The sequence below is a fragment of the Papio anubis genome, chromosome 3 (assembly GCF_008728515.1).
Source record: "Papio anubis isolate 15944 chromosome 3, Panubis1.0, whole genome shotgun sequence".
NCBI lineage: Eukaryota > Metazoa > Chordata > Mammalia > Primates > Cercopithecidae > Papio > Papio anubis.
The window spans coordinates 39685856-39713127 of NC_044978.1; the positions used below are offsets into that span (position 1 = coordinate 39685856).

Genomic DNA, 27272 nt, shown 5'->3' on the forward strand with positions numbered 1-27272 from the left:
GGAGTGACTTATCCAGAATGCAACACACAGCAATGAGAAAGAAAATACAAAAAAGTAGGTAAGAATGATCCAAAAAAAAAAAAAAAAAACTGCCAAGATCTTACATTCTTATAATCAAGAGTCCAAAAAGGAGAGAATATTTTCTCTTGTGGATATGGCAAAGGCCACATCTGTAGGGATAATGGCTCAGAATGTTTCACAAATGATGAGAGACATTAATTCTTAGATTCAAGAGACCCAATTAATCTTAAATTTGATTAATACGAAGAAATATACACTTTGAAATCATAGTGAAGATGAAGAAAATCAAACAAAAAGAGAAACAATTTCTAAAAGCCAGCAAAAAGAGAAGAAAAAAAGGAAAATCAAAAGAAGTAAAAGAAAAAGGTTAAGAAAAATAGAGAAAAATTATTTCCAAAGCAAGAACAGTAAAATAACTGATTTCTCACAGTGATAATGAAAGCCTGAAGATAGTAGAATAATAACCTTACTAGGTTTAAAAAACACAACTGCCAATCTAAAATTCCACAAGCATATTTCGGGATGCTTGATAAATAAAGACAAAGTAGATAAATAAAAACATTGTGTTTATGACCAACAAACTTTCATGAAGGAAATAGTAAAATTGTACTTTAGAACCAAAAAAATATGTTCTTAGAAGGGAGACCTGAAATATAAGGGAAAATAAAATTTTCCTTTAAAGACTTTAAAAGCCCGAAATAGTGATTATAATCAATTATCTATACATTAACATATAAATTAAGGTATTAAAGAGCAATTGAGTTGTTTTATCCAAAAAGTGGGTAAAATTTTTACATATACATTTTTTAGTATCTATAATATCACTTTTAAAGCTGTACAACTTTCAGACTAGTAGTGGGTTTCAAACAACATAATAAAAAGTATTTAATGCAAGTAGGGACAAGAAGGGGTAGAAAAGGAACAAGTGGCAAAAGAGAAGAGACAAATTAGAAGGTGAACACAAAAAAATTATTATTATTATTATTTTTGAGATGGAGTTTCACTCTTGTCACCCAGGTTGGAGTGCAGTGGCACTATCCCAGCTCACTGCAACCTCCACCTCTGGGTTCAACTAGTTCTGCCTCAACCTCCTGAGTAGCTGGGATTACAGTTGCCTGCCAGCACACCCAGCTAATTTTTGTATTTTTGGTAGAGATGGGCTTTCACCATGTTGGCCAAGCTGGTCTCAAACTGCTGACTTCAGGTGATCTGCCCGCCTCAGTCTCCCAAAGTGCTGGGATTACAGTCATGAGCTACCGCACCTGGCCTAAAAAAGTTATTAATTGAACATAAATGAATGAAATATACCAGTTGAAAATGAAAGAACTTCAGAGTATGTAAATCAATGATCAAATATAAAAGACACATTTAAAACATAGGATATAGAAAAGTTGAAGTAAAAGGTTTGTCAACTCTCTTTTGATTACTGCTTATGTAGTATATCTTTTTAGTCCTTTTATCAATATTAAGAATGTAAAAGGTGATATTATAGATATAATAGACTAACAGAAAAGAGAGAGATGTTATACCAATACTTTCGAATATTTAGACATAATAAAAATATTCTGGAAAAATATGCTGTACCCAACTGACTTAAAAAAAAAAAATCTCAAGAATCTATGATGCATTCAAATAGTAAATAACTCTAATCTGATATTTCAGAGGATATTAAGTGTTTATATTTCAGAAATAGAAAAGATTTATATTAGTCTAGGTCTAATCAAGAGACATAAACAATAGAGCGATTTAATTAAGGGGAAGTATAATATAAAGATTATTAAGCCTTGATAAAAGAATAACTATTAGATTTAAGAGAACTCTACAGGATTCCCTAAGGCTGACAGAGAGTACCTAGGGATGGAAAAACTTGGATGCCTTCTCCCCGCCTTCTCCCCCATGGCTGGGATTCAGACTTCTTTAGAGAAGGTATAGTTGCAGACCACTGGATGGTAGAAAAGTTCACTGTGTGCCTGAGCCAATCCACATTCACTGGGTAAGCAGGAAGTATTCCTCTGGGTTGCAAGCAAGTCTCAGCCAAGGGCATGTACACAGGCATGCAGGTGTGCAGAGGAAGTAGGGATGCTACTGTGGGTTGGAGACCTGGAATGCCTGGTGTCCACATCAGGAGGGTAATGGAAGACAAGCCTCTGGGAGGGGATACGTGAGCAAAGGGAGTTGGGTGCCACTGTGGGCAGGAGGTCTGGAGTGTGATGTCTTTCCTGAAAGGGCCTTGGGAAAGTAATCTCCAGGTCAGTCTGGAGCTATGAGTTTGCCAAGGGATCTACACCCTATATGCATGTTTTATATACTAAAAAGGCAGTGCTATGTATGAATGGAAAAAGAAGTGATTTTTCAATACACAATAGAGAAATTATCATCATAGAAAAAGGTGAAATTGGACAGCTGTCTCACATTACCTTACTTTTGGGCAGTACTAATTGAAGGGGAGCATCAGAGAGGCTCCTGGATTGCTTGAAATGTTCTGGTTCTTAATCTAAGCACTATTAACCAAGAAGTTTGTGAAAATTCCTAAAGTTGAATTCTTATGTTCAATTTTCTGCATGAGTTGTATTTCAATTAAAAAATTAAAAAATGTGGATCTTTTAACTTCTGCAGACAATATAGGAAAATACACTGATTTTGCAGTAGGATAGAATTTCTTAAAGAAGATGCATAATCACAAACATCAGTTAAAAAACTGATTAAGTTACATTAAAATTAAGAACTTCTGTTCATCAAATAAAGGAGTGAAATGATAAGCCACTCTGGCTTGCAAAAATTTGTAATACATATAACCAATGATTTTTAAAAACCTACATGTATAAGACATTTCTGGAAACTAAAGAGTAAATGAGGAACAACCCAACAGAAAACTGGACTGAGGACTAGAAAATGAGGTTTAAAATGAAGAAATCCAAATCCTCTATGAACTTATAGAAAGATGCTCAATCTCATTAGCGATTAAGAATATGAAAGCAAATCTAGGAGAGTCTAGTCCATACCCACCAGATAGTTATAGATCTAAAAGACTGACAGTGCAAAGTGTTGGTGAGGATATGGAAGGCTGGTAGACTGCTGGTGCCAAGTAAAGTTTAATTCTAGTGATTGCACTCTTTACGTTATATTCTGGGGGAGTGCTTCTTTTATTTTTCTGTGCATACTATTCACACAGACCTTAATGTGCAAATGAATGTTGTTAAAATGGAAATTTTTATACAGTAGGTCTGGAATGAGGCCTGAGCATCTGCATTTCTATCAAACTCCCACATGTTGAAGGTTCTGCTAATCTGTGGACCACACTAGCACAGTCCTAGAGAACCTCTTGCACATGTACTCCTGGATGAACATACGGGAATGTTCACAGCAGCATACTCTGTAATAACCTGAAATTTCTAACAATTCAAATGTCACCAACAGTTCAATAGATAAATAAATTGTGGAAAATGCATTCAAAATAAGACTATATAACAAAAAAGTAGGTGATCTACATTTGCATGCAATAACAGAAATCAGTTTTATGAACAATGTTGATCAATAAAAGCAAAATATAAAAGTGTCTTGGGAGATCAAACTCAAATTAAAAGTTAAAGCTAAGATTTATAGTTTAACACCATTGGCAAGTTTATTTTTTTTTAAGAAGGCAAATATTTACAAGAAAAGTTAGGAAAGTTCTTAGCTCTTGAGGGAGGAAAAGTATTTTGGGAAGGAAGGATTCTGGGTGGTAGCATCTATGTTGTTTCTGGTAAGTGGCCCACTATTAAAAACTGTAGGTATATAATTTAAATGCTTTTCTCCACGTTGTATTTTACAATAGTAGATTAAAAAAACTAAATTTACTAGAACAGGAGGTGCTGAACATCTATTTTGCTAGATGCTTTGGGAATAGGAAATTTTAGGGTGACCAACTGGTCCAGTTTGCCTTAGACGGAACTGTTTTCTTGGAGCATGATTTTCAGTGCTAAAAGCAAGGCAGTCTTGGGCAAACTGGGTGTTTGGTTACCATGTATCCATTTAGACCACTTTATCACTAAAAAGGCCATTAAATGTGAAGAATAAGGCCTGGATATATCATCAGTTAATATAAAATTATGATCGGAAATATATTAAGAGTAAGAAGGCGGAGTCTGTAAACCCAGGAATTAAAACAAGAATCTAAAGTGTAACCCACTGGAGATATTTATTTGAAGTTTCTAGTTATAGCATCTAGGAACAGGCCACAGTATTAAACAATTACTTGTTTTTTACAAGTTCCTGACTGTCAAGGCTTGTTCTGACTGCCAAGCCTCTCTGAATACCATTGGCAACCTCTGGATTTTGACTGGGTTCTCTCACTTACAACCTCCTGTTTGGGTTAACAGTGCTCAGTATTTAAGTCATAGAGATCTCTAAAAAGGATTTGAGTACTCGGATAACAAGAGACTCAGAGCCTGATCTCCTCATTTTTATTGTTGCTGTGTTCTGAGGAACTGAATCTCTTTCACCCCCTGGTAGACCTACTCACCAGCCTTTGATGTCCAGCTTAAACATCTCATCACCCGTGGAGCTATCCCTAGACTTCCTCTGGTAGAGTTGCTTTGTCTTTGAGAGAGCCTCCACAACCTAAATCTACGATAACACTTAGCACAAGGTGATAGTGAATTTTTAAAATTTACTTTTCCCCATTAGATCGTATGCTTTTTAAAGCCTGGGGTTTTTTCTTGTTCGTCTTGCATTCTCAACACTTGGTACATGCATGACACATAGTAGGTATTCAGTGTTTATCTGCATCTAGTAAATATGAAATAAATACCTGCTGAGGTTGTAGACAATAGCTCCATGTGTAAAACTGAAATGCTAGGCATTACAATTAGTTTGGCCCAAAGAAAACCATGCTATGTTGTTGTTCCTATGTCTGGTTAAGTATTGCTTGTTTGATTAAATATAACCACGGTAAATAATGTTTTGATTTTTTTTTAAGTAAGAAAAAAAAGGAAAAAGTTAAAACAATTTTAAACAGGTCAGTAGTGAACTGTAGGCTACTGATTCTTATTGAACATAAATTTCTTAGAATATAAACTACTCTAGGGCAGGTACTATATTGTGTATGAGTTCTGCTAAGTAACCACCAATTATTACGATTTTTTAAAAAAAGTAACATATGTTTTCTCTCTAGAATACATATGGCAAAGAGTGACACAAATTTTATGAACCAGTAGACTTGTTTGTGTCCCTAAATATATTTTTGAATCTATCCCAAATCTAAGGAGAACTATTCATTATTGTGTTCTAACTCATAGCAAAGTGAAAGTCATTCTCAAATTTAATATACTGGAACAATATTCTTGTGTTCTAAAATGTACTTTAAACCAATGAGGATCTCTGTTGTCTTTGGATGACTGAGCTTTGAAGGAGCTCCAAATTTTCCTGTGTAGTCCATAGATGAGTTTATAGTTTAGATATATGAAGGCAATAACTGTTGGGATCACAGAATATCTCTTATTTGCTGAAGGAGGAAAATACTTTTTGTCATTCCTGACTACTTTGCAAGAGGTAAAATATTTCATTGCCTTAAAGTTGGAATTAATTTATAGCACCTATTTGAAGAATCTATTCAATTACACACCAATGGGTATGAAAATAGATTTATTTTACAACCTCTCATTTTTATCAGTTTGTGCTAAGCTTTGTCCACTGGGAAATACAGTGGCTATATATATGCAATGTTTCTTTCAAGCATTTCATCTATATGAATCTTTTAAACATGAGGTAGTAAAATTATGCTGGCAAAATATACTATAATTCTGTTGTTTTAAAATAATAAGCAAAGTTGGTTTGACTTGAAAATTTACTGAAGCTTAGCAGTTCTTCAAAGTGCCATTTATTAAATGTTATATTAATTACTTAAACTATCAGCCCTATAAAGCAACTCTCTGTGCAAGCATTTTCTGATTCTTTTCCCCCTTGTTCACTGTCTGGGCTATTTCTTCTTGAGTATATACACTGAGGATTTAACTTTGTCCACAGATAGACAAAGTATTAATGTTGGTTAATTTGTCTACAGTGACTAATTTTTATAACTAATTTTTGAACTAATTTTTAGAATACAAAATCAAGATCTTATCCCTAATTTGCCTTTTTAAAAAGGCAATTTCCCAAACAGATTAACAATCTTTTTTTATCCCCAAGGTAGTTTCTCTGGCATATATTTTAAAAATTAGCATTAATAATTCATGACCCTTGTAAATTACAGTCATGCTATATAACACTTTATGCGCTTTATCTGACTTAAGGAACAGCAAAGAAACTAAATCATGGAAATAATGATAATTTTAATGTTCTAAATTTTTCTTTTTCTGATATTATAGTATTTTGCTGAAATCCTCTGTAGGGGAAAATATGGTTGGGAAATATATTAAAAATACATTTAAATGACTGATGCATTTTTCTCTTATTGTGTTTAAAAAATGAGACCATTTACATCCCATTTACAAAAAGAGAAAACATACAGACTTTAAAAAATATTTTGGCTTATGTTTTTCATGATCTTTAATTGCCCCAAATCATTTTCATCTAATTGTATATGAATGAAAGTGTTTTTCTTCAATTAATTTGTAGGACATTGATTTTTAAAATGGTATTTATAATTTTTCTTCATTTTCAGTGTTTCTGAAATAGTGCATAATTAAATATGGGGAAGGATTTTGTGGGTGATTGTAATATCCTGGGTCTTTTAAAAATAATTTCAATCAGAATTAATAAATAGATATAGAGAAAAACATTAAACAAACTGGCTAAATAACATAATTATTTTATCTTTTTGTTATAATTCTTTTCTATTTTTCTATTGTTTTATTTCTTCAGAGTTAAATATCTGAACATCAATTAAAATGAGAACACTTTTTTTTTTTTTTGAAACAGAGTCTCACTCTGTCACCCAGGCTGGAGTGCAGTGGCACAATCTCGGCTCACTGCAAGCTCTGCTTTCTGGGTTCAAGTGATTCTCCTGCCTCAGCCTCCTGAGTATCTGGGTCTACAGGTGTGCATCACCACGCTTGACTAATTTTTGTATTTTTGGTGTGGACGGGGTTTTACCACGTTGACCAGACTGGTCTTGAACTCCTGACCTTAGATGATCCACTGGCCTCGGCCTCCTAAAGTGCTGGGATTATACAGGCGTGAGCCACTGTGCCTGAATGAACACATTTTCTGAAAGGTGGATCAGGGATGTTATCTGGTTGTTAAAAACCTTTTAATATATTCTCAACTCCATTAGATTGTCTTTGTATCAAAAGATTGGCCTCAAAATGAGAGAAAAAAATCACACAAACACAACGTTGGATAAAAAGGATAACTTCTTTAGAAAAACTGAAGATGTTAACTCTGGGAAAAGCCTTAAACAAAGATGATATAGAAGTGCAAAATGTGGTTAGAATTTAAGCAATCCAGAAGGAAGACAGTTTTAAAGAAAAGAGAATTTTCGAGCAAGATAAGGAAGAATATTAAGAGAAGAGAAAATGATAGCTTTGCCTGTTTATAAAATGGGGGAGGAAACCACTTTCATCTACTTCTCAGGGTGAATATGAGGACCAGGTGAGATTGTTTATGTAGAGGTTAATTTATAAATTGTGAAGCACTAAACTTTACTGATTACTGTGTTTAGAATAAAGTGTTAATACTTGAATTGTTGATCATTTAATATGATATTGTTCTGTATTTTAAAGTAACTAATAGAGTATAACTGGATTATTTGTAACACAAAGGATACATGCTTGAGGGGATGGATATCCAATTTTCCCTGATGTGATTATTATGTGTTACATGCCTGTACAAAAATATCTCAAGCACTCCATAAATATATATGCCTACTACGTACCTACAAATTTTTAAAATTAAAACAATTGTTCTAAAATTCTAAAGTCAATTTAAAACAACCACAAGAATTTTGATTCTCAGTATACTTTGAAATCCACCTGAATGCAACATTCAAGAAATAATTTTTAAACTTATTGCATGTGCTAGTGAAAGAACAAGAGCTTAATTTCAGAAAATTGAGTTGGCTACTTTAGATTTTGAAATGCTCTAATTTATTTTGCAAATATTTTATTTTAAAGATGCAGTTGTCTCATTGTGTCACCCAGGCAGGAGTGCAGTGGTGTGGTCTCGGCTCAATGCAACCTCTACCTCGCTGTCTCAAGGGATCCTCCCACTTCAGCCTTCGAAGTAGCTGGGACTGCAGATGCATGCCACTATGCCTGGCTAATTTTTTTATTTTTTATTTTTTGTAGAGATAGAGTTTTGCCATATTTCCCAGGCTGGTCTCAAACTCCTGGGCTCAAGTGATCCACCCACCTCAGCCTCCCAAAGTGCTGGGTTTATAGGCATGAGCCACTGCACCTGGCCTAAAGATGAACTTTAAATTAAGAAAGTATCTTTAAAATATTTGGTAGGAGCTTTTGAGCTTTCAGGAATATGACTCAAATTTGATTTGGCACCATAACATGAATAATATAAATTGCTTAGAAATTGCTTATGTGGGTATACTAATAGAAGATAAGTTGAATATTTAACTTGTCTTTTTTTTTTGTTTTTCTTTTAAGACAGGGTCTCACCCTGTTTCCCAGGCTGGAGTGCAGCGGCACGATCATAGCTCACTGCAGCCTCGATCTCCTGCACTCAAGGAATCCTCCCACCTCAGCCTCCTGAGTAGATGGGACCACAGGCGCATGCCACCACGTGCAGCTAATTTTTAAATTTTTTGTAGAGACAGGTCTCCGTGTGTTGCCCAGGCTGGTCACAAACCAGTGGGCTCAAGTGATCCTCCTATCTCAGCCTCCCAAAGTGTTGATATTGTAGGCATGAGCCCCTGACCCAATCCTTGTCTTCATTTTTTGATTGAAATATAATGTACATTCAGTGAATGACCAGATCTCAAACATGCTTTTCAGTCAGTTTTGGCAAGTAGATGTCACCTTAGAAAGTTCCCTTTGGCTCCTTCCCAATTTACCCTTGCTCCATCCCCTACCTCTAGAAGTAAATGCTGATCTGATTTCAATTATCAGAGTTTAGTTTTGCCAGTTTGGGACTTTGAAACGGGCAAAACTAAACCCTGATAGTGGAGAGTTTAAGCTGATGGTAAAGTCATGTAATGCTTTCTGTCCAGATTAGTATTTCAGGGCCCTGCTTTCTTTCTCAGTGTATGCATGAGCTGCTCACATCCGCCATTTTGGAACAGCCTTGATGAATCCGCAGTTGCTATTTAGATAACTGGCTAATTGGATCTACCTAGACTAAGCTAATTCACTGATCGGAATTAGTCAATAGTTGATATATGAAATCCTACAGTATGTATATATTCCTGACTGGCTGCTTTTAATTAGCATAATGTTTTTAGATTTATCCATGTTTTTGCATATATCAGTAATTCATTCTTTTTATTGAGTAGTAGTCCATTGTTTGACTATACCACAGTGTATCAATTCATTATATTATTGAACATCTATCTTATTTCCAGGTTTTATCTAGCATAAAGCTTCTACCAGCATTTGTTTACTCATATTTGTGTGGGCATATGTATTCATTTTTTTAATACCTGGCTGTGCAATTGCTGGATCATAGCATAAATGTATGTTTACTAAGAAACAAAAGCGTTTTCTCACGTACCATTTTACGTTCTCATCAGCCATCTATGAGTGTTTCAGTTGCTCCACATCCTCTTCTACATTTTATGTTGTCAATCTCATTTTAATCATGTCAGTGGGTTCACCCATTGGGTTTTCAATTTACACATCCTTGCCTGATGACTGATGATACTGGGCACTTTCTCACAGGCATATTTTTTATTTGTCTATTTTCTATTGTGAAGAATCTGTGTCCTTTGCCCATTTTAAAAATCGAGTTGTCTTTTTATAATTGAATTGCAGAACTCTATATATATTCTGAGTTTAAGTCCTTTGTCATGTGTTGTGAATATTTACTCACAGTCTGTAGCTTGCCTACATTTTTCTTGCCTTTTCTTTTTTTTTTTTTTTTTTTGAGACGGAGTCTCGGTCTCTTGCCCAGCCTGTTGCAGTGGTGTGATCTCGGCTCACTGCAAGCTCCGCCTCCCGGATTTACGCCATTCTCCTGCCTCAGCCTCCCGAGTAGCTGGGACTACAGGCGCCCGCCACCACGCCCGGCTAATTTTTTGTACTTTTAGTAGAGACGGGGCTTCACCGTGTTAGCCAGGATGGTCTCGATCTCCTGACCTCAAGATCCGCCCACCTTGGTCTCCCAGAGTGCTGGGATTACAGGCGTGAGCCACCGCGCCCGGCCTCTTGTCTTTTCTTAAGAACAGTTTTTATTTTTGATTAAGTCCATTTTTTTTCAGTTTTTGAAATAGTGTGATTTTGTTTTGTCTGTTCCAGGGTTGTGAAGATTTTCTATAGTTTTTCTCTGGTAGCTTTGTTGTTTTAACTTTCATAGTTTGACCTATGAACCACCTGAAATTGTTTTATGTGTGTGGTTTAAGATAGTACCATTTGTTGAGGAGACTTTTCCTTCTCCATTGAATTGCTTTGGTACCTTTGTCTTTGATATTATATGTGCAGTTCGATTTAAGTACTCTCATTCTGTTCCATTGGTCTGTTTGTATATCCTCTTGCTAATACCATATTATCTTAATACTGTAGCTTTATATTAAGTCTTGAAGTCATGTCATGTATGCCCTCCATTTTTGTTTCTTTTTAAGATTGTTTTAGTTATTCTTGTGTCTTTTGCCTTTCCAGGTAAAATTTTAAATTATCTTGTCAATTTTCAGAAAAATCCTGCTGTGATTTCAATTGGGATTACTTTGAATCTATTTATGAATTGAAGGGACATGGAATAACAATCTTAAAATTAAGTCTTCAATCCATGAATATAGTGTATCTCTTTATTAATTTAGGCCTTCTTTAATCTCTCAATGTTCTATATTTTGAGTGTAAAGTTCTTACATGCTGTTTATTAAATTTATCCTTAATAGTCTTGAAACTATTATAATTAATATTGATTTTACATTTTTCTAATTGTTTCAGTTACTATATAGATTACAGTTAATTTTTAATTTACTTTGTATACTGTAACATTGCTAAATTCACTTTCTAGTTCTGCTAGTTTTCTTTTGGATTCATTAGGATTTCTACATACATGGTCATATCATCTGTTAATAAAAACAGCTGTACTCCCTGCCCCCCAATTTTATGTCTACTTATCATTTTCTTATTTTATTTAACTGATTAGAAACTCTAGCACAATGCTGAATAGAAGTAGTGATTATAGACATCCTGCCTTATTTTTAAATCTTAGGCAAGATATTAAATATTTCACTAATATTAACTATTCTGATGTATGAGTTTTTTATAGTTTCCCTTTCTTGGGATAAGAAGATTTCCTTTTATTCCCAGTTTGCTATAAATAAGTTTTTCTAAAAAATGTAAATGGGTGTTAAATTTTGTATAATGCATCTATTTAAATAATTATTTGATTTTTCTCTTTTAGTCTCTTAAGGTAGTGAATTACACTCATTAATTTTCACGTGTAAAGCCAACCTTGCATGCTTGGTGTACACCCAAGTGATCAATATCTTCTTTATCTTATATTTTTCATATATTGATATATTTAATTTGCTAGTATTTTGTTAAAGATTTTGGTATCTATATTCATCAAGGACATTGGTCTATAATTTTCCTTTCTTGTGATTGCCTTGTCTGATTTGCTATCAGGGTTATAATGGCTTTATAAACTGATTTGGGTTTCTTGTGCTTCCCCCAGCAGCATACAGCTCTTGCCTGGTATCAGTGTAGAGGTGGGGCATACGTGGCTTTTCTGATCCTTCTCAGCAGCATTTATGCAGTGTTTGGATTGGAGATAGACTTCTCTGGGTTCTTCTGCTCCACCTCCAAACCAAAAGAAGATCCACACACTTCTGTCATGGAGGAGGTCTCTCTTAGGTCTCCTTTCCTGCCACCAGTCTTTCTTGTTGCCAGCCAGTGGAAGCCCTTACATAAGAGTAGGAGAGTCAGTGCAGCTGCCCCTTTTGTCCAGGGCTTCTGAGGATTCTGTACTCTCAAACTGGGTCACAATTGGCCTTTAAAGATTAATTAAAATTTTATCTGTTTTCTTCTTGTCTACTTCTGTGGTGGCCATCTCTTCCTCTTTGGTCTGCCCAAGGTATTATAGTATTGTGTTCCGTCTCTGTGGACGAGTTTGTCAACTTTGTATTGCAGTTCATCAGATTGCCTTGTGACCATAGCACTCTAGCTAAAAAACGAAATCATTATTTTGTAGACTGTCTGGTTGGTTCTCATTGTTATAGTGGGAAAGATCTTTTTTTATTTATGGCTTTCTATGTCTAAAGTAAACATAGAACTCTACGTATTTTAAGATTTTTAAATGATATTTCTTAATATTGTACCTAAAAGTTGGTATAATGCCTTTTATTTTTCAAATCTCTTATTCTGTGGGCCTGAGTCCAACCTCTCAGCATCTATTTCGTCTATTACTAGAAATAATGGTACTGGAAATGCTTGATTAATGATGGGCCCTAATTTAAAGAAATATACAGGTATTTCTACAATGTATAGAATAATGGACTATGAGTCAAAAAACAGAGTTGGAATCTCATCAGATTATCAATATATTCTGAGTTTCATTTTTTTTCTTTTCTAGGACTGGAGAGGTAATTCTTGTTTTTATCTACCTCTCAGTGGACATAAGGCTAACATGAGAAGAGGCATGCAGGTTTTATTTGTAAATTTTTAATATGCAAAATAGATAAGTTAATGATAAGCTATTTTCAGAAAGGAACATAAAATTGGAAACTTTGAAATGAGTTTGTATTCTAATAGCTTAACATTCATAATACTTTATGACCTCTTTGCAGTAGGCAGGAGAGGGCATATTTTATACATAGAAATAATTGACAAATGTGTATTGAGTACCTGCTATCTGGGCTAGATGCACTGCTTGTTGCTGGAAAGATACTGGAGTACAAAGTAAAGACGTTGACCTAGTGGCACTTACATTCTAGTTGAGAAGATAGCTAATAAGCAAGTAAACACATTTCTGATGCTTTGCTCTAACAGAATAGTTCTGATGTAGGAGTTTACAGTATTTTCAACAGTCATCCTGTGAGGATCTGGAGAGTTGCTTGGGGGATTGCTTAGATGTGCCTCCTAGCACTTTATAATGCAGTTCCATTCTTTCTTTTTTAAAGCCACACTTTGTTGGAAAAGTAGTATTATTCATGTTTTGCTGTGAGTCTGATCTCTTTTCCTCATGAATAGATGTTTAATTCAAACTTTTCTTGGCATTGGAAAAGTTTGTGCATTTTGGAACAAAGTAAAAAACCATTTTATTATGGAAAATCTAAATATACAAAAGTAAAGAAACTAGGATAATAAATCCACAAATATTCATCATCCAGCTTCAATAATTATGAATTCATGGCCAGTATTATTTTATCCACACACCCATCCAATTCCCTTCTCAGCTTGGATTAGATGAGGCAAATTCTTTGATATCCATTCATAAATATTTTTCAGCTTGTATTGTAAAAGATGAAGAATCTCTTCTTAAAGCACAATCAAAATATGTCACCTAAAATTAACAACTTATTAATATGAACTAATATATAGCAATTGTTCTATGTCCATGTTTCATTATATCTGATAGAGGCTTCATTCAAATGCAGATGGAGTTGTTACATCTTTTTTTGCTTCCATCTTTTAAAAGGATAAAGGCTTTTGTTATAAGTGTACAGAATGAAAGTGAAAATGTCCTCTGAGTTTTAAAGGCAAAGAAGTGTTGACTAAGGACTTTTTGTTCATGTTTTGAAATGTGACCATACAAAATGCTGTGCTATATGTATATAGGAATACAAATTTTTTTTTTTTTTTTTTTTTTTTTTGAGACGGAGTCTCGCTCTGTCGCCCAGGCTGGAGTGCAGTGGCCAGATCTCAGCTCACTGCAAGCTCCGCCTCCCGGGTCATCCATGTCTTATAAGGAATTTGCAGACTTGTGGCTGAATTAGAATGCAAGAAAAGGTAATCCCTTTTGTAATCTACAGTACAAGGCAATGGGGTGTTTTCTGTTCCTGTGGTGGATATTAGTAGTTCTCCTTCTCCATGGTCATTCATGTCAGCATATCAGGATCAGTGAAGTGATTGCAAGGTATATTTTTCTAAATACTGAAAAGAAAAAGCTCACTTTGGGAAGCTGAGGTGGACAGATCACTTGAGTTTGGGAGTTTGAGACCAGCTGGCCAACATGGTGAAACCCCATCTCTACTAAAAATACAAAAATTAGCCAGATGTGGTGGTGCGTACTGTAATTCCAGCTACTCAGGAGGCTGAGGCAAGAGAATCGCTTGAACCTGGGAGGCAGAGGTTGCAGTGAGCCGAGATCATGTCACTGCACTCCAGTCTAGGCAACAGTCAGAGTCTGTCTCAAAAAAAAAAAAAAAAAAAGAAAAAAAGAAAAAGATAAAGCTGAGAATTATTTAACCTTTTAATAATTAGAGTAGATTCAGGGTTATCTTTGTTATCACATCATCACATTCCTTTGAATTCAAATGTACCATCATGAGTGGAAAGAAAAAAAATAACAGTATAGCTTGGCCTTGAAAGTTGCCCATACTTTGGGAAGGTAGAGATCAGTGAGGATGGGTTATTGGAGGACCATGGCTTAGGCAACTGTGTGGAGATATGTCTGAAAGTTATTTTAGGTTAAGGTAGTAGAGTAGTTTAACTGGAGGGAAGGTTCATATGTGGACATAGTAGTTAGTAAGACCAGTAAGATAGATTGAAAAATAAACTTAATTTTGTTCTTAATTCTTAAAATTTCTATGAAAGTAGTACTTATTATGTTTCTCAAAAGAACCAAATTATGTTGAATTTGATCTGTTGGTGTGTGGGAGGGAGAAGACAGAGCATATTTGGAATATTTTATTAGTACCATCAGTTTTCAATTATTAGTAATAATGGAAGCAGAATCCATGTGGCTATCTGAGCTTCATAGATAACATCCAAAGCATTAATATTCAGATTTTTCTTCATCCTCTTAAGACTTAGTCTTTTACTTACATTGATAACAAGTAGAAATAATGATTTGTGTTACACTTTGCTTTCTTTCTGATGAGAGGACTGAAAAGGATAGGTAGAAATTGGCTAATCTGTACATCTAATAATTGTAAATATTGATCACAATAATAGAAAGTCTTTGCCTTAGCTCATTTCACTGTTCTTGTTTCTTATATTTATGTGTGATATTTGCTTTTTATCTTTATCTTTTACTTTAGCTTTATCACTTGGACTTCATGAGCCTCTCAGTCCTGACACAGATTTTTAATTTAATTCTCCACATTACTATGCCTACAATTTAGTGAAGTTCCCACCAGTCATATACAGTTCATACCTTGTAAGGTGACAAGCTAGTTTCTAAAGTAAAACATTTGGAATGAATATATAGATATAGGCAGGGCTAAAATTTTGTTCTGTAGTTATCCCTTTGTTTTTGTCACCAGGATCTTTTTTTCCTCTTTTGAATGTATTACGTTAATGAGCTTTCAGTAAAGATAATGTTACATTAGTGACCTTCAATCTTCTGACAAACCAGTCATCAAAAACTGATGAAAATAACAAAATTAATACTCTTTTTTAGGAGATTAGTTTCTTATTTTTGTTTCCTAAAAAGGCTAGCTCATTGAATTTGCTCAGAATTTGCACCATTATTCTAGCTCATGCATAACCTATGAATAAATAAAATACCAAAGATTTATGACCATACATTTTGTAGGTAGTTTTTGTTTTCTAAAGCTTAATCCTTCTTTCACATTACCAATCAAATACCTTTTCATTGTAGAAATTCTGGAAAGCCAAATGTTCAGGTCTGTTTCTTTATAAAACCTGTAGAAATTTCCTTTAGTGATGGAGCTTATATGTGAAGATATCATGGAAAGTCATCCCTTGACCCCTGTCATTCTTGGTTCTAGATTTCCCAATGCTGGGATTATCAACCAGCTTCAGAGAGAACTGGTGAGGTTGGTTCATCTCTCAGCTAACATGGCCTGCTTCTGTTCATTCACCTAGCTTTTAAACTGTTAACATGTAAGATTTGATTTTATCAGATTATTTCTATGTGGTGTAGAAACCAAACTGGGCAGAGTTTGAGCCAAATATGTCCAATGTGCTTAATCACTCATGTCCAACTCATGTGCGTTTGCTTCAGACTCACAGACTGCTTCCTAATCTTGTACTCCAAAGCTCAGTGGCAAGTCTGGTTTCACAGTTAAACCATGGTTTAGGTACAATGGCAATTGATATGGAGAAAAAACAATTAGAATAACATTCCTTAAGAGGTGGCTGTATGTGAGTCAGATATTTAAGGTTTCATGAACTCCACAATCAGCCCATTCAGAGATAAGAGAATAGAATACAGAAAAAAAAAATCGATCAAACCAAAAGCTACTACTTTTATCATTTTGGCACAATGTCGTCAAGTCTTTTTGTTTATGGACTTTTTTTGGTCCATAATTAAAAGCACAAGGTATATGAGACTTTTTTCTTACAATGCAGTTATAATGTAAAATATTTCATGAGCATAACTTTTGTTGTTGAGGAATAAGTCAATGCATGATATAGTAAAATTTACCCAGTCTCCCATTTCTGGACATTTATATTATATTTACATTTATATTTTTTCCAATTTTATTTTTATGTTGGAGTCCCAAAGACCACCCCAAGTTTGGTGATTCATTAGAGGATCTCACAGTACTTAGCATATGGTTGTAGTCATGGCTAAGATTTATTACAGTGAAAGGTTACAAAGCAAAATCAGCAAAGGGAAGAGGTACAGGGAATGAAATCCACAGGAAACCAGGAGCAAGAGTCCAATAGTTCTCTCCCAGTGGAGTCAGAAAGGATGTGCTGAATTCCTCCAGCAACAAGTCATGACAACATGTGTGAAGTGTTATATACCTGGGATGCTTGTTTAAAACTTAGTACCCATGATTTTTATTGGAGCCTAGTCACGTAGGCATACTCTGCCTAGCATGTACCAACATTCCGGATTTCTGGAAGGAAAGCAGGTATTCAACAAAAACCATATTGCTTGCACAATTGGTCTGGGTATAGTGAGACACTCTTATCATTTAGAGAAAGTTTTATATCAGGAATTGTTTACCTGCTGAGTTCTAAGATATCAACTGAAGGTCAACTTTACAAGCAGATGTTGCTAAGAGTAGCAGTCTCAAGCTTGCTGTATTAAGTGTTTTCTGTATAATTATTATAAATAATGCTATAATAAACAATTTTGTTAACCTTTACTCACATTTCAAATAATTTTCTTAGGAAAGACTCTTAGAAATTGATATTACAAAAAAAAATGAACATTTAAAAGACTTTTATTACTGACAATTACTTTCCTAAAAGTCTTTTCAAATTTTCATTTTCATCAGAGATGTATGAGTTCAGGCATCAAAGTCTTGGCTAAAATCGGTAAGGTACATATGATTCATTAATATATGATAAACTTGGAATAAGTATTTTTTTTAAAAAATCAAATTATGTGAGATAAACAAAAGACTAGTTAATTGTTGCTTCTTTTCAGGTAGACCACTAAGAATATGCCCTTTAAATTATCACTCAGTGTCCATTTTTCCCCAGGACCTCTGTCTTTCTTGCTTAGAAACCTATACTTCACTGTTATCTGTAAAACGTGTATCATCTAGTTCACCAGAACAATCATTTGTACTACACAATTAGTGCATATCCTGTTCCAGTAACTGTGGTTATGCAGGCGGCAAAACTGCTCGGGACGCAGTCCCAATCCTGCTGGAGTTTGCAGCCCATTGCCCGCAAGAGCTGCATTTGACAGGGTGCTTCCTGACAAAGATGACAAGTATGCTGCCATCCAAGAGGCTTTTTCAAATTACAAAGCCAGATAGTAGCCCCCACATTGCAGAAGTCAATCTTTGATAGACTTGTCATCAGGACCTCCGATTTTCTTAATTAAGAGTCTTCACTTTGTAAGCCTGAGACCAAAGTTTTCTAAAGCTATTATGACACAGCAAGTTGTCTGTCTCCCTTCCTGGGAAGGTAATGTGCATTCTTACTTTTACCTAATGATACTGTGGTTCACACGCTGCCCACCCCCCCAACCCTACACCCATTCCCACAAAGGTGCCATTGAGGGCATATTTAAAGGAAACATTCATTTTATTATGTATCTTTATTAAAGGAAGTTTAAACAAATTGTATTTTCTCTTTTACAAATACAAAATGTTCTCTTTAGAAAAAGATGAATGAAATTTAGTCTCAATCTAATGCTTCATTAGAGACAAACATTTCTAAACTTCATTTTGCTTTCTCCATACCTTGCTTTGCTCATAATTTTAACATAATTTTTGCCCATATTTACCTAAAATTATATAGACTTATTTTTAATGTGTTTTCTCTAAAATTGCCATTAGTTATGATTAATTGCAAAACATTTGGAAAATACAGAACATTATCATGACAGCCACCTAGTATTCTGCTGCCCAAAGACAATTGCTTGTTATTTTTTTTCCTCTTAGTTAAGCCACCCAGCTTTACAGGAAAACCCAGAGGCTGCTCCTGTGATATAAGGAAGAGCTTTGTGAAGGGCACGGTCATGATTCAGGTGATTCAGTTTGAGTTGCTAAAACAGAGAAAACTCATATTTAAGTTACAAGAAAATAAAAATCGCCATTATATTGGGTCTCTGGGTACATGTTCCAAACCAAATAAAATGTTTAGTCTTTGCAAGTGCCTAACAGAACAAACTGGTTATTATTTCTTTGGATAATCATAGAACAGAAATCAGTTTGAAAGCTCATTTCATTTGAACTGTGAGTAAGCTCAAGTTTATACCCTAGGGGAAAAAAAATGGTTTGGTTCCTAAGAAAGTAGAATATGCAGAATAGAAACTGTGAGGTGAAGCCAGGCAGGACCACACTTTAAGACCAAGCTGTAGTATCCGTGTAACTGCACCTGATCCTGTGAGAACTGAGTATACTGGTGAGGGGAAGAACTGCTAGTTCTCTTATACCGTGATTTCTAAATTCTTTTATTGATTCATGCTTCAGTCTTCAGTCAAGTGTTTTCTCAGCAAATTTTCAGAGCATTGGTATATTTGATAATGATTTTTTTCCTGGCCTTTACACATTGAAGACAATTTGGTTATAAAATTTATTTAACTTTTCACTTTCCTGAAAATTCTGTTGGTGGTCTATTATTTATTGATTCTTTTGCTGTTTCACAGAAGAAATTTGAGAATAACCTGGAGTTTATACCTTTGCAGATGTTTTTCTTCTTGAATATGTATGAAATTTTCTTTATTCGTATCATTTAAATTTTCTTTACTCCTGTAATTTTGCAGAATATATTTGTATGCAAGTCTCTTTTAATAAACTTACCCCAAAATTCAATAAACTCCAATAGTCAGATGATTCAAATCTTTTGTTCAGCTCAGGAAATTATTACATAGTATATTTTCTTCATTTCTGATTGTTCTAGTTTCATCTTCAGTAATGTGTGTGGTTCCTTTGATGGATATTTATTTTTTGTGCTCTTTAATCTATAATCTTCTCTCTTATAATTCTCATCTTTGATGCTTTTCTTCTGCATTCTAGGAGTGCTTGCCAAATCCAGTCATTTGATATTCTATGCTGTCACTTATACTCCTACTAACTCTGAAGTACATTTTTATTCTGCCATTACATTTTTGGTTTCTTTGTATTTCTTCCCTTTTAAAAATGCTAATTTTCATTTTTATTTGACTTACAATTATTATTATTGTTAAACTCTTAGTTATTTCCTTATTGTTTTGACTTCTATTTCAAGGAGTTGGCTTATTATAATATAGTGAGAATGCCAAGCACTTTTCTATAATTTTCCCCTGTGTCTAGCAGAATATTTTTAGACTTAAACACTTTTACTGAATTTTTAGAATTGTAGACTGTGTTAGTTTCCCTAAGGCTGCTGTAACAAATTACCGAAAACCTGGTAACTTGAAACAATCCCCAATTTTTTCTTGTATTTTTAGAGGCTAGAAGTTTGAAATCAATTTCACTGAATTAAGTCAAGTGTCTGCAGGACCAGTTCCTTCCAGAGACACTAGGGAAGAATCTGTTTCCATGTCTTTTCCAGCTTCTGGAGGCCACCTGCATTCCTTGGCTCAGGAGCCCTTTTTCACATCACTCCATTCTATTTTCTGCCACATCACATCTTCTCTTCTGTAGTAAAGTCTCCCTCTGCCTCTTTTGTAAGGACACTTGTGATTACATGTGGGACCCACCAGGACAGTCCCAGATAATCTCCCTCCCCATTTCAGAATCCTTAATTTAATCACAGTTGCAAAGTTTCTTTTGCCATATAAGCTAACATTTATAGGTTCCAGGGATTAGGATATGGTTCTCTTTCTGACTGGTCTACCAGAGACCCTTTCCCTTGTGTCAGTCACAGGTAAGCTTCAAGATAGATCTGGGTTTACACAACCCCTTACCCTCTGTCTGAGCTTGAGAAAGGGACATAATAAGTTTTCTCCTCTGTCAAATGGAACATCCGCCTCATGGGGTTATTCTGCAGCACAGGTCAGGTAATGTGTGTAAATTGTTTAGTAATTTGAGCCTTCAATAAGTGTTAACAAGTATTACCGTGATTAATATAGGCCCTAGTTTATTTACTCTGCCCCAGATAAGGAGAAATTGATCTAGGCAGTGAGTGATTACAAATAGAAAGAACGTGTGGATTTTTCTCAGCCCTGAGAATAATCTAGTTCTATAGTTGATGATCAGGTGTCAATGCCTGGTTCTCTGCCTAATTCCCAATAACTTGCAGACATCTGTCTCAAACAGTTGAGCTCTGCTAAGGTGGAGACTTGCCTATTCCACACCTTCGTTCTTATTATTTTCAGCTATTTAGCTGATGAAAAATTACAATCTCCATTATGCATTGTTATCAATACCTGCCCTCCCCAGCCTCCACACAGAACTCTTTCCTTTCCATAGGACTGTATCAAATACTGTTGCTGAAGTCAGGGCTGCTTTCTTGCCTAGTTGTTGTCCTGGAGCTGTAGTGTCTACGTGAATTGTGGTAGATGAAGGTAGGAAAAGGGAATCAGTTATTTTAAAGTGGCACTTACATTGTAGAGAAACATTTTTCATTCTTTTTTTTTCCTGCATTTTTTTCCTTGGGAGATATTAAGCATCTTTCTACCGTTTTTCAGATTAGGGAGGGGTGAGTATATTATTATGTAAAAGTCACTGATTGCTTTCCTCAATTCATTTCCATTATCCTAATTAAATTTTCTTCTCAATTGCAAATTGGTAAATGATTAGATTTATTTTTTGTGACCTTGAGATTTTCATCTTCTCCTTTGTCATTATAGTATTTATTGAGGTTGTAAAGGGGCTGCCTCACAGCCAAGAGTAACAGACTATATTGGACCAGAAGTCATTATTTTCTTGAAGATTTTTTAATCTACTATTAGCTTCAAAGTATCTTCCCAACTTGTTCAAATACTTGGCAGTTCAGAAAGATGTTACGCTACTTATCTATATTACATTCTTTTCTAATCAGAATGAAGTTCCCATATATATTCTTACTTACCTTAAGCTTATTTGCTTCTTAGTATTTGCTCTCTATCTACAAACCTCTGGTTTCTTCAGATAGCCAGAAAAGGATTAAAAGCATGTCTTATTTGCTATAAACTCATATATATATATATATATATATGTTTATTAAGTATAACTCACAGAATCACAAGATCCCACAAAGGTCCCACAATAGGCTGTCTGCAGGCTGAGGAGCAAGGAAACCCAATCCAAGTTCCAAAACTGAAGAACTTGGAGTCTGATGTTCGAGGGCAGGAAGCATCCAGCACGGGAGAAAGATGTAGGCTGGGAGGCTAGGCCAGTCTCTCTTTTCATATTTTTCTGCCTACTTATATTCTAGCCATGCTGGCAGCTGGTTAGATTGTGCCCACCCAGGCTAAGGGTGGGTCTGCCTTTCCCATCCCACTGACTCAAGTGCTAATCTCCTTTGACAGCACCCTCACAGACACACCCAGCATCAATACTTTGTATTCTCCAATCCAATCAAGTTGACACTCATTATTAACCATCACAGCACACAAAGTGTTAAACAGAACATAGTATGAAAAGAATTATCCATATTTCTTAGATATTTTATGACATAGAAACGGTATCCATTATTATTAACCGGCATTCACTAGATGTACATAATTTAGTCTATCGAATCTGTCAGGACTCAGAACATGATACCCCAAAAATGTGGTCTCTTGGCATGCTGAGTATTTTGAGCTGCAAGGATTGAGAGGACAGTAGAAGCAGGAAGCTCTCTCTGGATTTTTCTCCCTAGAAGCTGGACATAGAAACTAGAATTCCTTTACTCCAAAGCTAGCCATAAAACCCAGGAAATTCACTCTCTGACGTCCTACCTTCCCTTCTGAAGACTCTCTTATGACAAATGTCCTGCCCCATACCTGGAAGCCAAGACGAATCTGAAGAAATAGGCCTTGCTGAGTTTCCCCTAGTTTACTACCATAAGGTCATACAGCATTTTTGTCCAATCATACTTCTACATGACCATTCTTCATAAAAAATATAGTTTTCCCTGAGTCTTTGGGTCTTCATTTCTGAAGCTTCCCATGTTACACAAAACTTTGATAAACAAGCTTGTTATATCAGTCTTTGTTATAGAGATGTCACCTCCATGAACACTTCCAATGGGTGAGGAAAATATATCACTTTTTCTTCTCTACAAATCTTTAATTGAATCCTTTTGGAAACAGCTTATTATAAACAAACAAAAGAAGATGATTTAAGTAATTTTAGAGTATATGCCTTGTTCATTTTGTACTATAAATTCAACACATAAGAACTGATTTAAATGGACATTTCAGTCATTAATTCTAAAATTTAAACTAATGTAACAGATGGAATTCAGCCACCCAAGCAAGCTTCTGGGGTTTGATTATTCAAATGATTAAGATGCTATTTGTCAACTCTAGTTTACCACCCCTTTTAATTATATAGATAATCAAACTAAGAACTGCTAATTCTGTCTCCTAACTATTAATTGTTTGTAATTACCTACAGATTAAAACTGCATGTGCAATTAACTCAAAGAATTAATTGATACGAGAGAATTGATAAAAGGGAAACAGAACGAGCTTGGCATAAAAGAGGCTCTAGGGACACAGGACCACTAAACCCAGTAATGTCTTTGATTTTATCATATCCTAATAAAGATTCGTTTTCATTTGAACTTCATTCTACTCTGGAAGACACATATACAGACTATTTCTTAAGAGCATTTGGTTTCTAAGTTGACTAAAACAGTGTATTTTTAAATGCTGAACTACTATTGCCTTTGGGTCTTTTGCTGATATCCAGGTGAATTGAACCAATGTATTCATTTGCGATACGAAGATAATATTTGTCACTACAAAAATTACAGATGTGGGGACTGTTTTAACTACCTAAGAACTTTTCTTTCCTTCCTTTTTCTTTCCCTTGTTTCTCATTCCCTGACATTATCACCTGTCATATACGATCTTTTCAGTTTTCTGTGAGTCATTTGTATAATTTAAGCTTCTAAAATAACAACTGCTTATTAGGTTTTGGAAATGTCTCCCACCTGTGTAAATAATTGACTAATTGTCAACTACATAAATTTGAATAAAAACAGAAAATAAAATTGGAAAATGATTATCATTATAAATATCAAGATGATGCTAGAAAATGAGGGGAGATGGTCTGGTGAAAAATATCTAAAAATCAGAATTTTAAAAGTCCATTTTTAAGGATTTTCTGTTTCTTCATGTATTTATTTCTGTTGGATTCTATGGGACCTTTCACTCTTATGGCTTTGTTGGTTAGCCTTGTAGTCAATGCCAAATCAGTTTCTAATCCAGAAGCACATGCGCGTGTGTGCACACAGACACACACAGACACTTGGGGCACACCATTATATTCAGTTTTATGGTGCATACAAAGCAAGCAAAAGACTTTTAAGTCTTGATATGCAAATTAGATATGCAGAAAGGCAGCACACTAACATGAATTAATATTTTTTGATGATAGTCTAAAATATTGAAGAAATACAAAGTCAGATATCAGTATGAGTAGTTAATTAACACATTTTTTTATGTTCAAGGATAGCTACTTTTTAACTCCTTGTTAAACTGAGGTGACCATTTTGGTTTCTTTCCAAATCTTGATATTGAGTTTTCCTCAGATTTGTTTACTCTTACGATATTTTCTTCTGTCCTGCTGACTGATAACTGGGATTACTGACAAGATTTCTGTTCCACCTATCAATATATAGCCTACTCTTGTGCAGATGTGTACACACACACACACACACACACACACACACACACACCCCTGGGATTCAGAACCTTTATTTCTATGTGGCATTATCTGTGAAGATTGTTGACTCCAGGAAGGTTTTGTGAAGATTTAGTCTGATTAATGACTTTGGTCTTCATCAAGCTATTAGCTTATAACTTTCAACTGACTTTGTGGAATAAACTGGAATTTGTTGCATGTCACCTTCTGTGCCTGGCTTCTAAGGGGGAGTCATTAGCATACATCAGTATGTGAATGATTACCTTGAGGATTTTAGTGGAGGCTTTACTGCTTCCAGAAAAGTTATAGCTATATTTTCTAGTATGATACCTATATACTGGGAGAAAATAATGCATAGTGTTTTCAACTCTGTGAGTCTGCTTTGTGAGTAAACAAGATAAAACATTTGAAAATGCTCTGGACACTATTGGAAAAATAAGTCGTATAGGTTTTAGTTTCATATATTGGGTTAGACTCTTCAGTATCAAGAAGATAACCTCTTTGCCTGTAAGATTTAACCTTTTCAGACCAATTCTTTTTTTAATCACAGAGAAATTTTATTTATTTATTTAATTTTATTTTTTAAATTAACAAATAATAATTGTACACATTCATGGGAGTACAGAGTCATGTTTTTATACGTATAATGTATAGTGATCAGATCAGGGTAGTTAATATATTTATCATCTCAGAAATTTGTCATTTCTTTGTGTTGGGAATGTTCAGTATCCTCCTTCTTATTCACCAGTGTTTTCATAGCTACCTCATTCACATTGCTAATGAATCAGAAACACAGAGCAGTTCCAGGTAAGTTATAGTCCTTGCCTTGAAACAGTTTATAAATTCAAAAAGAAGATTGGAAAGAGAAGCATGATTATCTAAAATATGAGATATCGTTTATTGTATGTAATGGTGCATTAAGGGGAGTGGGTAGGTCAGGAATAATGCTGATGAGTTGGAGAATGCTTTGAATTCATTAAGAGGGCTTCATAAGAAATGTAAGGGTGTACACATCTTAATAACTCTTGTGTTACTCTTTTATACTCTCTTGGTCTTATAAAGCTTCCAAATGAAAATATAAAGGGCATGGCCTTTTCCTTGCTATCTTCTTCTTAGGACTAAAATGCTCAGGTTCTCTACAAGCTACTCATTATTGGCCTTTGGTTCCATTAAAGAATTTTGAGTTCGAGACCATCCTGGCTAACACTGTGAAACCCCGTCACTACTAAAAAATACAAAAAATTAGCCGGACGTGGTGGCAGTTGCCTGTATCCCAGCTACTCAGGAGGCTGAGGCAGGAGAATGGCATGAACCCCGCGAGGGGAAGCTTGCAGTGCAGTGAGCCGAGATCCCGCCACTTCACTTCAGCCTGGGAGAAAGAGTGAGACTATGTCTCCAAAAAAAAAAAAAAAAAAAAAGAATTCCACTGTTTCACATTGAATTTTGATTGAAATATATGATTGTGTTGCCTCTTCGAGAGATTTTGCCTTTTTGAAAGAGTGCAGAGACTCTTGATTGAAATGGATGAGGTAGAATGTATTTGTAATGATTAGGCTGTCTCTGAGATACCATTACCTTTTTATTGTTTTATGTTACTTCGTTGCCTCCCTATAGAGCACTCAACTTATGATCCTGTAAATAAATTGAAGCAGTGAAGTGAGAGAATTTATTACTTCTTGAGTTTTCTATAAATTTATATACAACTAAGCAGTCCATGGATGACTTTATTACATTGAAAGTTTCAGGAAAGACTATATAGATACACACATATACATATATGAAAGAAAATTGGAAATATGAAAATAGTTTGGTTCATTTGGATGGCAGGATTGAACTGATTTTTCTTCTTTTTAAATGATTAATATCTCTGAGAAAAAAATGGACAAATCAATCTTAAATCTCCTTCCTATGATTAAAGAAAAAAGGTTCCTGTAGAAATCTTATGTACCAACTGCCATGAGACAGAAGAAATATGTGGCGATGCTGGCTAACCTTTTGTGCTTTCAACCTATTTACCTTAAACACTTTTCATAATTTAATTTACTTTGCAATATCAAAACATGTGCCTTATAAAATACTGAATTTTCTTTTAAAGTGTGTAATACAGAGAGGTTTTCTTTTTATTTTTATAAGTGCTATTCACAAATATGATTTTGCTTTAAGCCTCTTTTAAAAAAAAAGAAGTTGATGTTCTTCAGGAGGAGATAGTGAAGAGAATGAACCTATTCATTTTCTGTTGGGCACACTGTGCAATAAAAACACGAGAGCCTTACCGTATGAGGGCACCAGTTAATTGAAGCCTCTTTCTATGCAGTCCTATCATTTCTTCATTTCTCTCTGATTAGATGACAAGATGTGATTTTAATACAGAATAGTGAGGCCATAAAGATGATTTGCCTTACTCTTTGCAACATTAAGCAATATAGTCAGTGTGTACTTTTCCTGGATAAATATTGTTTTAATCTGCATTGATATTTCTAACAGACAAAGCATTCTATGATTGGAGAGGATTTGTGCCGACAAGGTCTTTCTGTTCACCTTATGACTCCAGTCGAGTTACTTTCTCTCAATCATCATCAATATTTCAGGATTATTATACTGTAAGTATTTATAAAACTGGATGTAGATTTGAATTACCATTTTTCCAGTAAATTATTGGGTTAATTTTGATGAAAGCACTTGAGATTTTACTATGGACCTATTTCAGGCCTAAGATAGTTCTCCACTGAAATTCATTTTTTTTCTGAAGCAATGCTTTAGTTCTGTTCTTGTGTCTTGTGTAAATCTTGCTGATCACCCGATCCCACAACATGCGTGTCATTTTTTATTTGAAGAGCATTAGTTAAAATGATCATCACATGGT

General features: G+C 34.8%; 1 protein-coding gene across 3 annotated transcripts in view; it reads left to right on the forward strand.

Moving 5' to 3' along the window:
* Positions 1 to 27272, forward strand: part of IQCM (IQ motif containing M) — a 478893-nt gene that overhangs the window by 172066 nt on the left and 279555 nt on the right. For all 3 annotated transcript variants that reach the window (XM_031664245.1, XM_031664246.1, XM_021938849.2), the window contains one exon: positions 26894 to 27009. In XM_031664245.1, coding sequence (XP_031520105.1) covers positions 26894 to 27009 — 116 coding nt within the window. The remainder of the gene's footprint in view (positions 1 to 26893; positions 27010 to 27272) is intronic.